The 15,555-nt window shown below is 27.4% G+C and overlaps 1 protein-coding gene across 1 annotated transcript in view; it reads left to right on the top strand.

Moving 5' to 3' along the window:
- Window positions 1-15,555, top strand: part of LOC113548402 (tensin-3-like) — a 134,244-nt gene that overhangs the window by 76,730 nt on the left and 41,959 nt on the right. Inside the window, 1 exon segment of the mRNA XM_026949266.1 lies at window positions 14,990-15,061. Within this exon segment, the coding sequence (XP_026805067.1) occupies window positions 14,990-15,061 (72 nt within the window).

The raw sequence follows: 15,555 nt of genomic DNA, 5'->3' as shown, positions 1-15,555 counted from the left end.
TAATATATGTAATAATAAAAAGCAATTTCACGCATCTCATTAAGTAATTATTATTAAAGTAATATTATAGAGAATTATTATTATTTTTATTATTTTTTAATTAAATACTTTTAACACAATATTAGTACATGAAATAATTATATTTTTTTTTTTTTGCAAATAATCCTATAAAAAGCTTAAAAGCTAAAAAACAAAGTAGGGGTTCCACGATAAAAGTGGACGTCAAAAAGAGTTCCACGGATAAAAAAGTTTAAGAAACGCTGGTGTAAACTGTTGCAGGATCTTTGGTGGTAGTGCAATTTAAAGTACAACATATGTGCATACTTAGAAAATTTGTTTCATTTTCCCAACAGTAGGATTGTAAATCTTAGCATTTACAGCTAGGTTATTGCCTACCATGTTTTAACTTTTATTAAATAAGCTCACCAGAGATTTGTTAGTTCACAAAAAACAAATATTTTTTTATTTGTCTAGGGTTGCTATTAGTTATAGAAAATAAAATAGTTATCTTAATTAAATATAATTATAGACTTGAATTTTATATTATTTGGTCAAAATCATCCAAATTAATGTATTGAAAATATATGACGGAGTTTAAGACAAGGTAAACCCACTGGCATTATTAATTTGTCACAGGCAACGCCAAACAGGATCAACAATAATTAATAAATATATTAAATTAAAGACTTAAAATGATTGATCCTTATGCAAATCCACATTTTTCATCAAATTTTCTACTATAAATTCCACATTGTCATGGATTATTTTTATTGCTTACTTTTTACTTTTCAAAACGTAAATGTTGAATATAGCTGACTCATGAAAAACTATCATTATTTTGATTAAATATAAAATGCAGGTATAAAATTATATTCAAGCATAATAACTATTTTATTTTTTGTAACCAATGGGAACAATACATAAATAAAATAATGATAGCTTTTCGTGAGTCAACTATATTCAACATATACATGTTGAAAGGTAAGAAGTGAGCAATAAATAGTAGCCTACTACACTACTGACAACGTTGAATATATAGACATATAGTTAAATCACGAAAAAATATTATTTTATTTATATATTGTTGCCCATTGGTCATAACAAATAAAATAGTTATTATGATTAAATGTATACATTTAATTAGTATTTGGTCAAAATAATCCTTATAACTATTGAAAATCTGTGCAGTCAACATGATAGCAAGTTAGCAATGATTACAATTAAAATACATAATATTATATTCAGGGTAGTATTGAGGTTTGGTGGCGGCGCCCTAGGCAAATCAATGCATTTGCGCCTCCCTCCCCCTAAGTGGGAAATTTACATTTGACAGACCACATAAATTTCGTATAGGTACAATTATTAGTCGTTTACATACGAAGGGTTACGGGTAAAAACGATAACAGTCAATATTCCTAAAATGTTGAGTACTACAATCTTAAAGTTTCAAAAATGTATTGTAATTATACAATTTATTTTAGATACAATGAATAAAAAAAAAATATTAAATTTACATTTTAGATTTTATAAGAGGAAAAATAACTGTAAAAAAAATGTTCGTTTGACTATTATCATTTTTCTCCGTAGCCCTGACATACCTATAACTATTTTACAAGAATATTAACCATATAGATCAATTATACGCATAATATATAGATATTTCATGTATAATGAATTTACAATATTTCAAATTTGTGCTCCAACAGTGTTAACATAAATAATTTTTATACAATAAAAATAGAACGAGACTTTACTGTAATAAGTTGTTAAAATAAAATAAACATAAATTATTCAAATATTATGTGAAAAATATATTACATAAGTAGTATTGTTATTGCGCCCTTGGCCTAACCTGGCTCTAATCATATTCTATATTCATTAAATATTAACACAGAATTGTTTATTCTTATTCGTTTACAGATGCCTATAGGTATGTATTTATTATGTGTTTATCATTGTTCGTGATAATAAAGTTTTATGCGCCATATTTATTGTAATAAAACATAATCGCTAAAAATGAATACACTGATTACCTTCATCCAGATATTATCTATATTATAAGATATAAAATTTATTATATCCTAATACATATATTTCTTTAGTGCTCTGTAAGTTTCAAAAAATATTATTAATTCAAATACTATAAGTCTATAACCTCATTACTAGCGGATTCTAACCGTTGAATCATAAAAACACGTTTAAGTACTTCACTATAAAGATACTTGTAACGTTGTTGCTGCAGAACGGCATAAAACAAAACCAGCGCTTTGTAATTAATCACTTAAGGGCACTTAGTTATATTGCTGCTTGTTTTGTAGCAAAATGCGCAACAATATAAAAATGTATTTCTACTTCATATTTTTTTCCAAACAAAAATTAAACAACCTCAAAAATACTTCTGTTATAATACCTAATAAAATTATGAGTATAGTGGTTTCAAAAGTTAATTGAATTTTAACAACATCAATATGAATCATTTTTTTTCTCCCCAAAAGTCTTAAAGTACTATATAATAATAACGTTATAGTAAATATTACGACCATTTACCTCAAAATTGTGTAATAGTAATACAATTATGTGTATTATAGTGATAATTAAACATCGTCCTATTTTCTGTACGTTTTAAGGAAGGAATGTTATCGCGATAATATGTCATTCACTTTCGAATTTGTGGTTGGATGACGCTGTGGTTACGCAGTGAATACGCAGTTGACCACGCCGTGCACAATATTATCGGTCCAATTCATAGCGCAGTACAAAATAAGTGTAATTACTCACTGTCAACATTTTTCGCATTTTCATCTGACTGTGTCATCCAATTACCTACTAGGATCCTATCGTAAAATTGCAATTAGAATATAGTCCACTAGTGATTACACTTGAAGCAGATGAATAATTTTATGCATGTATAAGTAATATCATTGAGTATAGTATGATAAACTATTTAGAGTACCTAATAATATTAAAATAAACAAATCGTTCGCATGATTTCCTCACATCCAACTAGTGATTGGCATTGTTCTTGGAGTCTTGACTCGACTTAAGGAGCACAATTAAAAAAAAATTACATTTATTAATAAATATGATGCTGAAAGTTTTGAATACTTTTTGATTCATTGTCGATATTATAAATATGTAACAAGTAATAACGTTTAAGGGGATTTGAAATGTAATCGTCATAACCATATATTTCGGTTTAAACTTTAAAGCGATAATCGTATTGGAAGTCATTATGTTTCTGACAGAACTTAGTATTCTGTTTGTTGTTACATACTCTACTACAACTATACCTGACTGTTTTAAGATAAATCATGTTTACTTAATTTATAATAACGTTTTCAATTTCATAAATACTGTTTGAAATTGAAAATACCCGTAATATTATCAAAGTAAACCATAAAACCTAAAAGTTTTATATTCAATCTTAAATTCATCATGATTTCATAAAATTGGTTTGCATAAGTTCTTCTGAGTTGTATATTTACTTTGTGGACTTAATTGTATCGAGTTTCATATGGATAAACCTGAAATTACATACACTGATTCAATGCGTACATATTATATTATTATATTCATGTCAATTACATATTAATATATTATTACTAATATTACTATAATTCACAATTTATATATAAGTTACCGTTAGTTACTAAAAATAAAATAGTCATCATTATTGTTAATTCAATGACAATTAGAAATAAAAAAAAATATAAAAGGGATAATTGTTTAGAATTTATATATTTAAAAATCAATTGCCTTGTGTTTGTAGCTTATATACTGAAAACTACTTGAATTTAGAAATATCATGGAAGTTTAGAAAATTTTAGTTAGAAAATAACTTGAATCGTATTCGAAAACATAACGACTAACGAGTGATTTATCCAATCTGATACAAGTGCCTGTCTTAGACGAATTAGTTCACGAAGCAAGTTACACTAACGCCAATTTATACCGTTATCTGTAAACTGAGACACTTCTGAGATATAACGCCGTATTTTATATTTGTTCGCTTTTTCAGGTCAAAGCCGAGTTATATAACTGATTAATTAGTTTATATACAATGTCATATATTCTGTATAATGTTAATAATATAAACCGTACGATATATGATAAAATATATCAACAAATATTAACATCGCTAAAACTATAAGTTTGTTGTTCAATTATTCTCAAACAAATAAAGTATAATAATCCTCAAAAAAGTATTGAAAGTTTTGAAAATACGTTGATTCCTTATAACTTTATAAGTATTCAAAATTTAATGAAAATATTTTTCAGTAAAATGCTTAACACTAAAATATATGTAATATATAACATATTATATATATATATATTTTTTTTCATTAAGTACATACCTATGTACACTTTTTACAATTTCACCGCATAGTTTATTCCATATAAGCTATTTATTTACAGGGCAAACACCAAAACTCCGCTTCATTGTTATCATAAGCTAATACAGATTTAAAATGAATTATTAATTTATTTACCTTAAAGTGTTTGAACAAATAAATTTGTTTTACTATGATAAAATGTAATACGCCGTCTCAGGACGCGTATAGGTTTATATCAACTTAAATAACGAATCTTTTAAAACATTTAAAACGTATAAATATGTGAAAACAAAGCAGTAATACCCCAATAAAACAAGGAGTGTGTAAAGCGTGTAGTGAATCCAATACTTCATTAAATATGAAAACTAAATCTTTAAAAAATAAACGTTAAGTATAAGGCTTATAAATTATACCTTTATCAAAAAGTGACTAAACTTGGGTTTTTTTTGTTTTTATTTCAAACATATTGTCTTTATCAAAAACATAAAAATATGCCATGATAATATACGCATATATCACACATTTTACATTAAACCAAAAACAAAAACATTATAGGTTAATTCCTATTTAAAATAATATATATATTTAATTAGTTAATACTTTTATACTAGCTATACGTATTAAATTGTACAAAATTTGTATATTTAATGTAATTGTCTACTTGGGTTACATATTTATAACGGTAGATTTTTTGTTTTTTGTTAATTTACAATCTGTAAGTGATGTACATAATAGCTGTTTAAAAGATAATATACTTCAAGTACAAAAAAATATAGGTATACATTTTACAATGTATATTAAATTTATTTTTCTTATTTTTAGATATTTTTTGTATTTTCAAATATACTTAAAGACAATTTTTTTCAAATTACTGACATTGTTTACTAAGGAGTGTCCCGTGAAGATACAAACTTCTTTTTTTTAATCAGAACTCTATTTTTTAACTGTAAATAATTTAATAAAACATTTTTCGAAAATTTTGAAAATTTCAAAATCGTAAATTTTAAACGAATAGTTTTTGTTGTTTATATGTTATTTAACTTTATGTAGATATGAAGAATAATTATTCGACGATAATGGATTTAGGAGATCATAATTAAAGGAATAAAATAGAGGTGTACATACTTGGCGAATCACCTTGTATAATATAAAGTCGTACTTAGAACGGGTTAGGCATAGAAAGAGTATATTAACCTATTGTATACAATATTAGCTCTTGTAGATTTAGTGTCCTCGAAAAATAAATAACGACAAAATATAATGTAGCTGAAATACTCGCGTGGAATGCGCACACGACTTGAATTGAAAATATTATATATATTATAGCAATAACAGAAAAATACGTAGCCGGATAGCGGAGAGTCTGGACGTAATGGTAGTACTTTGACGTCCTTCCATTTTTGTGATAGACGCTATCCACTGCGTTGTTGTCGTCGTTCAGCGAAAGGTTTTTACTCTTTTGTTCGGGAGACGAGTAACTGTGTTCTGTGCAGAGATAGTGAAGTGGGACAGGCGAAGTGAGGGGTCAGCTTGCGAGGACTAAGAGGACTACAGAACAAAGGGACTCGTGTTTTATCCCCTTTTCTTATTTATTCCGATACCTAAAAAGCTTCGATTCGCCAATCTTCCGAGTTTTCCAACACGAACAAATCCACTCTATACGGTCTAATGGTCTGCTGGGACCGATATCGGCCAATAATAAACATACACAGTGCACGCAGATATATAATAAAATATACACATATCGGTATATACATTATACATGTATATAGAAGAGAAGAGAAGAATCCTTGTGGATATATTTTCTGTTTGCGGTTTTGTGTGTATGTGTGTGAGTGTATACTGTTGCACAATGGTTATTCACTTTTATACAGTTGCCTATGATGATGGTGAATAAATCCTAAGCTCGACAGTACACTGTTTTTATTCCCTCATTTATTTTTTAACTTTTTGCAAAAAATTGCACATTTCTTACCAACAGTGGAATACAGTGTCATTGTATTAATTAAAATGTTTGTTGAATCGTTTGTCCTTCGATCACGATAATATAAATCGCTAATACGAACGCATGGTAGTCGTATACGATCTTGCATAATCACACCACAGCAGAAAATGTTGGAAAATTTCTTCGTATGCAGGTTTTTTTTTGAAAACGTATAACACGACGTATATTAAATATATAATACGTAATACTCGCTTTTGAAATCTTCAAAAGTAGATATTTATGATTTGTGTGGTTTTCGCGAGTTTTATAAAACAAAAATACATATTTTTATCATCGTCATCGATGGTAAAAGGGGCCGATCATATACACATATACACATAATACGAAGCGGATAAACGAGCCATACGTTACGCATACAAAACTTACCCCATATAAATGCACATCCGTGTATATATATTATGTGCTTAGAGTAACAGAATCGCATAATAATGGCAGACACGAAAACAAATCGACTAACATATTCAGTAGATAGGTAAAAGTATGTGTTATGTACATATCATAACCGTTATTAAAACCGTCTCTTCGGGAGAAAAAAATGTTTATATACGTACATATATTTATCGTTTCGTCTTACAAAAAAAAAAAAAAAAATAGATGTGAAGCTTAAACATATATTATCACCTGCATACAGAAATGTATTATAATTTATACAACGATGCGCTTAGTACCGCGTTTGGTTTTATAGATTGGGTAGAAAATAGTTTCAAACGAATCCACAGCGATCAAAGTAGTCGAGAGATATCATCGCCGTGTATATTTTAGCTTCAATTTTTCATTACTTCGATTATTTTTTATTAAATAATATATCCTACTATGAAAATTTGTATTTCAAAATGTATTGATAAGCATTGTAGTTTATTCGAAAACAATGATAAAGCTATGTAATTTGAAAAATGACTGTTTTCCTGTACAATATTATATAGGTAGCTAAGAAATGTATAATATAAAATAATGTTATATTATTATGTACAGGTACCTGTACTAATTTAAAACAAGATTCTAATAAATTGTACATTCAAGAATGTAAAAAATATGGAAAACACAAAAGTACAATATTGTGTTATAAGTTACTTAAATTCAAAACGAACACGACACCTAATTTACATATTGGTTTTCTATTTAGAATATTTTTAAGTCATAACTTATTTTATTATAAATTTAGTTATATAATTTACCCATCTATGGTTATTGGTTATTATACCACTTATACCCACATTACTCGTATTCATTAGTCCTGTACGGGTAATATACACAAATGGAAAATGAGCAGAAAAGTAATTACAACATTTTGACCATGTCACCATCACTTATTTTAAGCCAACTTCGATCAGAAAACTATTAGCAATAGTGAAATAACATGAATGCAGTATTATAACAATGAGTATTCAATATATATTATGACGAAGACCACATATGTAAGCTATACGTGCTTTAACATATACAATAATCCTGCAATATTGTAGCTGATCAAGCCTATAGCTAAATGCAATTTTTCAAAATTGTCTCGCTTGCATGTACCGTTTGTTACAACATACGAAATGGTGATTTGGTTTAAAGTCGTAAACGTATATGTATGTGTCGATGTCGTAAATTCAGACGATCAGGATTTAAACGCCGACTCGGCGGCGACGAAAACGAGCGCGCGCGGGGGGGTCGCGCGAGCCGTCACGGTCATAACTCACCACGGGCGGCGGTTGCAGCCGGCTTATAGCCACACGCGTTTGCCAACAAACACCCACCCGAAATTTAGGGTACATGTGCACCTATATATATATATATTTTAAACAAAATACGTTTAATAAAACGGCCACGTATACAAATGTACACACACACACACACACACACACATGCCACAGCCTTTGGTATATATGCATGTCCGATTAACATTGTTTGTATCCAAATATAACCTTCTCAGAATCTCTTACTCTCCCTGTTCATCGTCTTCGTACTTGTCAACACCCACCAACCCGTGTGTGTGTGTGTGTGTGTGTGAGTGATTTAATATCATTACTATTATCGGCTGCCTTCAACAAGTCCTTATATTTTCTCGCTCTTTACATGTACAACGTACATAAATACATAATATAATAGGTACTATTTCAACACCGCATTCTTTATTCCTGTATACATTATATTATTGTTGTCGTTATTGGAAAGTTGATCTTTTTGTTTTTATTTACATTTTTTTACGTATATAATATAATATTTGATGAAATATCCTCCAACTCTCCCCTCTGTCTATCTAATCACAAATGGCTAGAGAAAAGCTTAATAATTAGTTATATAGTAGCTAAATAGTTTTATGTACTATATTCAATATTGGTATGAAAACCGACCACGCCACCACGATATCGGCGATAACTGTTTCGTGAGATCTATTGCACTAATTATTGTGAAGTAAATCAAATTATATAAATATAATATATAACAATTTTTAAGTTATTGCTTATTTTTATAATAGTTATGTAAATCATTTTAGAAACTAATTTATACGAGAATTCATACTTTTCATTAAAATAATAACTTTTGAATGAAGCAAAATATTTTTCTCAAAACGCCAATACTCTTATATCTATTGATCCAATAATATTTTATGAGCTATAAGCATTAAAAGTTTAGCGAAATAGCGAGTATATATAGCGCAGTAAAATTTCTCTCCTATATACTCATCGAACTATTTAAGTATTGAATGCCTATGAATAGGTGTAGTAATAGTAAACTATTAATTTAAGTATTCTAACAATTCACGGGTAGTATCAATATTGTCATAAAATTGTACTTTATCAAAAAAAAAAAAAATTAAAAAATAGAAGCTTTTAATAAAAAAAAAAAAAAAATTGAATCCAACGAATCACCAACGCAAATAAAACAGAGTATTTAATACTTCAACATTTTTTTTTTTTTTTTGATACATTTATAAGACTAATAAATAGTATACTAATACAACCAAAAGAATAAAGCCGACGAAAAAATACTTCCAATGCTTTGGGTATAACAAATTGGCTAATCCCAACGTTTTTCACACTGCGCTCTAAACAAAAATCACAGGATTTTTAAAAACAGAATTTTTACACAAACCCTCAGATAAATATTAATATTCTGATCGAAAACGTAATTTATTTTAACAATTTCATTATCATTATTATTTAATACGTTACAATTTTAACATGGTTTTTGAGTCTATTTCGGCACTCGTATTTATGTAAATATAATGTATAAACAAGTATTGCTAATAGTCTCTTAGATTCCTCTATGTACAATAAGCGTTCATATACATAGCGTATAACCAATTTACATAATATATCTCTATATATATATATATATATGATATTATATTTTATTCAAAAGCTAGAAAGTAAATGCTAAATGATTATAAAACGTTGTTTCTCATTACTCCTATAAATTAAAGATAATAATATATAAAACTATAGCTCATTTTTATCTCTAAAATTAAATTTTATACTTTTTTCAAAAACTATATAAATTATTTTAATAGAGCTTAATATTGTGAATTGAATTGGTTTTTTTTTAAGCTCTAAGATTTTACAATAAATAAAAATAATTCAAATAATAAAACAATCTGAAAATAAATTTATTGAATAAAATAACATTTCATTTATATTTCATACTATTATATTTGTCAATTATTATCGTGAATTTTTTCATAGTAATTTTATTAATAATTTGTTATTATTACTGTAGAATATGGATTATGTGTAAGGTAAAATTTTAAATATTTATTAAGATCTTAAAGACGGTTACACAAATGAGTCATGTAGAAGTATGTTTTACTGAACTAAAGTAAATAGTATAATAACTACCTATAAAAAATAGTCAAGTAGATAATATTAATTATAACATATCTGTTTTATTGATATTGTCTAGAATTGTTATTAACTGAGAAATATATAATTTTAAAATATTAACATGGTTAGGTTAAGTTTATTCATATAGGTATTGAGTTTATGGGTCTTAAGTCATCGGTTTTATGGTCTAATCGTTACATAATATTCTTACCATTTTTGTTCCGTGGGTATAATGAAAAAATTAACACATAATCTTGGTTGCATAAAAAGATCGATTATTGACAGGATCGTATAACTATAGATTTTTCTCGCGAATCACTATCATATACTTAAGACTTTCGCAGTTCTCTATTATAAAATATATTATAAAAAATTCATTTTTTATTGGACTTATGGTTATTGAGTCATTGGCCTATTGAACCCAAACACGTTGGTCCCAATGTGCATGTAAAAAAAAAAAAAAAAATTCGTTTGTTCTTATTTAGTACACACATGTTGTTAATTAAAATATATAGTTGGATAAATGACCAACAATTTGGTGAATATTTGAACATTTTATAGATTGTCTCTGATTGTAAAATTCACTAAAATTACTACATTTTGTATACAATTTAATAAATAATAAACAATAACTAATATTTATATTTTTATAAGTACATCACAGCCTTATTTTTCTATTGCTCTTATAAATTATAGTTATTTTTATCATAACAAACCTGTATTACATATATAGTATAATATTTTTTTTATTCTTGAGCTTAATATATTGAATCATTCCGTTAATGAATTGTAAATATATTCTGATCCCAAAGTAAATCTAATAAACGGCAACTATTGTATTATAACCATTGTTTATTCAGAGTTAGATGAATTCTTATCTCTAAATTTATGGATAATAACGAATTGTGAATTCTTGGCAATATAATAGACAGTTATCTATATAATATGTAAGAGATGTTTAAATTTCAAATACCATCCACATTTTGCCAAAAAGTGGTTAGTAGTGATCCAGAATGCTAAGACAAGTATCACTACAATTGTTATAGAACCCTTTGTTCTCTAAATAAGATCAATCAAAGGATCTATGGTTCTTTATACTATTAAATTCACAGTATACCACACAAAAAATAAATCTAGTACCTAATAATTAGATCTAATTCGACCCGTGTATACAATCAGCAACTGTAAATACGACAGAGATCGCGCCTTCGTTCTTAGTTTAATCAAAGTTACGTGGTTACCCGTGTGATACATATTCAATATTATGTTTTTGAGATCACACACAACTGAAAGGATAAATAGAATCTCATCAAGGAAATTCAATAAATTATATTCAAATATAAATATAAGTATAATATATATATATATATATATATAATCAACAATGTGGCAACAAATCTTATTTATGATAAGTCAGCTATTATATTAACGAAATATCTGTTAAATCATTAAATACGTATTACCTATATAATATAACGTTCAACATCGATGTAATAAAACCTTAAAAAAAAGAATAATTTTTGTTTCTTAGCAAATGTTCATCTCATTTTTGAGTATAAAGTTTTTAACAGTTTAGCTTACCATTATAGTATACCCACCTTTTTTTTCAATATATTACGACACTATTATATTATACCATTGTGACAAAATCGTCAAAAACTTGTAAGATTATATTTATGCGGTCTCCCACCGCGTGTACATAAGACAATAGAAACGTATATAAAGTGTGTCTAATAAACGAGTAATGACGTGACGACGAGACGGGCATGACTAGCGGAGTAAGATTCTTCTGTACACATATTATAATATGTATGTAAATACGAGCACTTGCACTATTTTAAAATTATAAAAAACAGTGTAGTGACTAGATGAGATGGTGGGGGTTTAACCGGTACCGCCCTCCACGATCACAGTTTATTATTTTATTTTCACAATCAATCCTCCGGTGGTCTTTCCAGTAGAGTAATTAATTTTTATTTCCCGATTATTTATCATCAGTTACAATAATTTACAAGTAATATACCTATATTATAGTAGGTATACCTACATTGATTACAAGTATAATCGCACATTGGTAAAATTGTCGTTAATGTGTTTTAATTTTAATCAAAAATATATTTTGCGATGATATCAAATGCCGGTAAATGGTTTGGATGTACCACTATTTATTGAAAAAAATGTATATACATATTAATATATGAATCTGTTGTGATAGGGTGAACGACTGGATGTAAGGAAATAATTCACTTTCGAGTACACTATATATATCTGTACCATTAATACTTAATAGATGAAAAAATATTAGAATAATAGGTACTATATATTTTAATCGGCCTCTAGAGATCGGGGTAGTGACTTTAATTAGTGGGTGGAAACTCCTCGGTTAAATGGACTTGCAAAATATTGCAGTGTTTGTTTACGCAATACGTATATTATTATTAAGAAGAAGACTGCAACGATGGAACAGAACACGCGCGCATCTAATGACTCGTTCTCGACATTTCTTTTTGGTTAATTTACATAGACCTCGAGCCAAATTCAGAAAGGGTTATCGTGTACAGGGGCGGATGCGTACGTGCGCTTTATACCGGATGATTGCTACCAATACTACGACTTTATAAACAACTACGACAGTGTGTGTTTATACAGAGTGGTTGTATTTACCAGACAACGATCGTCCGTGAAAGTATTTTTTACAAGTGATAATATTATGTTAAGGTTTTGGTAAATTTGTTTTGACCCGTAATATGTATAAGTAAAGATATTTGTTTTAAAAAATCATTTTCATTCTATTCAATGTTTCTCGGACTATTAATATTTAGTTAAGTATACGATTTAAGCGGAAAAAATTGACAAAAAATGTGTGTTTATCAAGTACATTTTTAATTCTTTCTTGTTTTCCAGGAGAAGTTTTTAAATTCTCTTCGATTTAGCTGTAAAATTTAGAATTAATTTTCATCGCATAGAACAAATATATATATATATATATATATATATATCCAGACCATTTATCCATGTTAAAATAACAAAAATGTTCAATGTTTTTTCCATTTCATATGTTCTAGGAAAAAGGATTACAGTTGTTCATATAGTTATAAATACATAACTGCATTAGATTTAACGACGATTTACGAACATTTCCACGTATAATTTGGATTAACTCCCCGGGCCAAAAACAAATTCATGTAAATTTTTTTTAAATAATCAAAGAAACCAAAATCGTTCAATAAATAATATCACAACACTGATTTGAGATAATCCACAACGAAAAAAAATTAAAAAAATAAATTCAACCTTAGTGAATCTTAGCGAATAATTGACTGGCCAATAATAAAATGATCATCCCGTATACAATATTATAATAAATTAAGCTAATAATATATTCATTAAAACGCGGTTCCCATCCGCGCCGCGCACGGATTAAAATGTTTAAGCGATCAGGCTCGACAACGCATATATAGTCGTACCCGCCAAAATAAAATATACAATACGCAAAACAATGTATATTGTACACCCAACCGGAGTATAATAAATATTATAAGTTACAACAAAGCCCGTCTTCGAAGAACCCCCGCGGAACCGTACTATGCGTATCTTAAATACTTAATATGCTAGATTTGAAATGTAAATAAGAATAATATTATATGCGTAGTATTACAATATAAATAAGAAATATTAAATTATTAAAACCATTAAACGGTCGAATCCGTTTTCATCCAAAATTGACACTTTTGTTTTCGTGTTCATGCGATAATCTAGGATTTGGGTTTTAATCACAAATATGTACTTTATTGAATATTTCATAGATTTTTGTCACCACTTGCGAAATTTTAATTTAAAGTTGAATGGTATATTTTTTCGTACAAAGTACGAAAGTTTACGTTGTAGATATATTTTTTAAATTGTATGTTATTTAAAATGTTCTTTATTATTACAATAATTAAACACCTACTTAATTATTATTTCATTTTTAATTAAATACAAAACGTGTATGTATAATGTAATTACAGCTTGTTCTTAAAACGCTATGATAGTTTTAATAATATTATTTTAGGAATATTGACTTCTTCGACCTTAATTGTATTATATTCTATACCACATAATACTTATTATAGTAATATAATATTATATATAACAAAACTATGGGCAATAAAAAAGAAATTTTGTTATTTATTACAATACCAAAAAAAATCTCATTAAATCGAATTCATCCTCTTATATTTTACACAGATGTGAGTTTAATGAATATGAATGTAAAGAAAAGAGTTCTTTGGGTGTTTAGGTTTCTAAACATAAGTTTAGAACACCTTATATCCCATTAGGGCCCGTCAATCTGTCAGTTCATAATAAGTACATAGTTACGATTATTGTTATCTAGATATTTATGTATTGTCAGTTTAATTACTAGAAATTTTATACATGGTTATGATTGCTTGTAATATGAATTTATAATAAATTTATTCAAAAAAAATTGTACTATCGTGTATTAACAAATATCAAAACATGAGAATTTATTATAAATTCATATAAGACAATATTTAAAAAAAAAAATTATATATATAGGCCTAGAGTACCAAATTATTTTTAAATCGTATAATACAATACGTTCAGAAACCAGGAATTGTGCATGTTTGCATAATAAGTTTCTTATCAATTATTATTTTATTTATTTTTTTTTTAGATTTCAAAAATATTTTATTTTTAAGATAACTAATATTTAAATGATATTTTTCAATAGTAATAATATATTGACGTTTTTAATGGCTGCCCCAATCAGCTGTTATCGGTTAAAATATATTTGAACTTTATCCTTATCATATCGTTTAATACATTTTTTATTTCAGGTGCAAATTGAAAAAGAAGTCTCGCTATTAATTACTGTATCCGGTATTAAAGTATGCAGTCCAGATGGCGAGGTAATTAAGATAATATCATATTATACAGTGACTAGTATGGCACTGTGATCCATTCTTCTAAATATACATTGGATAAATCACAAAAAAATAGTTTCCTATAAACATGACAACTGTCAATTTATAACGTGGGTGTGTTAAAATAATTAACGACTAACGTTTCTTGTCGCCATCTCTAATTAGTTATTATTCTTACAAGAACAAAATATATTCAATTGTTCCAACGCTTTATTATATAGTATATATAATATATTAATATAATATATCTAGTCTTAATCATAACCCACAGTAACGCTTATGCCAATTTTATCGGAACTCTATTAAGATTAGGGACGATCGACTACCACCATAGTACTATTAACCAATTACAAATATATAAACTTAGACACTTAGTAGAAGAGAATTGGAAATTGTTCAAACAGACAAAATATAAAGGCTATAACCGGATTATCCCTCCCCTTCCTCTCCCCAAAAATAGTTCCTCATTGTGTTGTTCA

The sequence above is a fragment of the Rhopalosiphum maidis genome, chromosome 4 (genome assembly GCF_003676215.2).
Source record: "Rhopalosiphum maidis isolate BTI-1 chromosome 4, ASM367621v3, whole genome shotgun sequence".
Lineage (NCBI taxonomy): Eukaryota > Metazoa > Arthropoda > Insecta > Hemiptera > Aphididae > Rhopalosiphum > Rhopalosiphum maidis.
The sequence above is the reverse complement of the archived record's forward strand: the minus strand, read 5'-3'. Positions and strand labels throughout refer to the sequence as shown.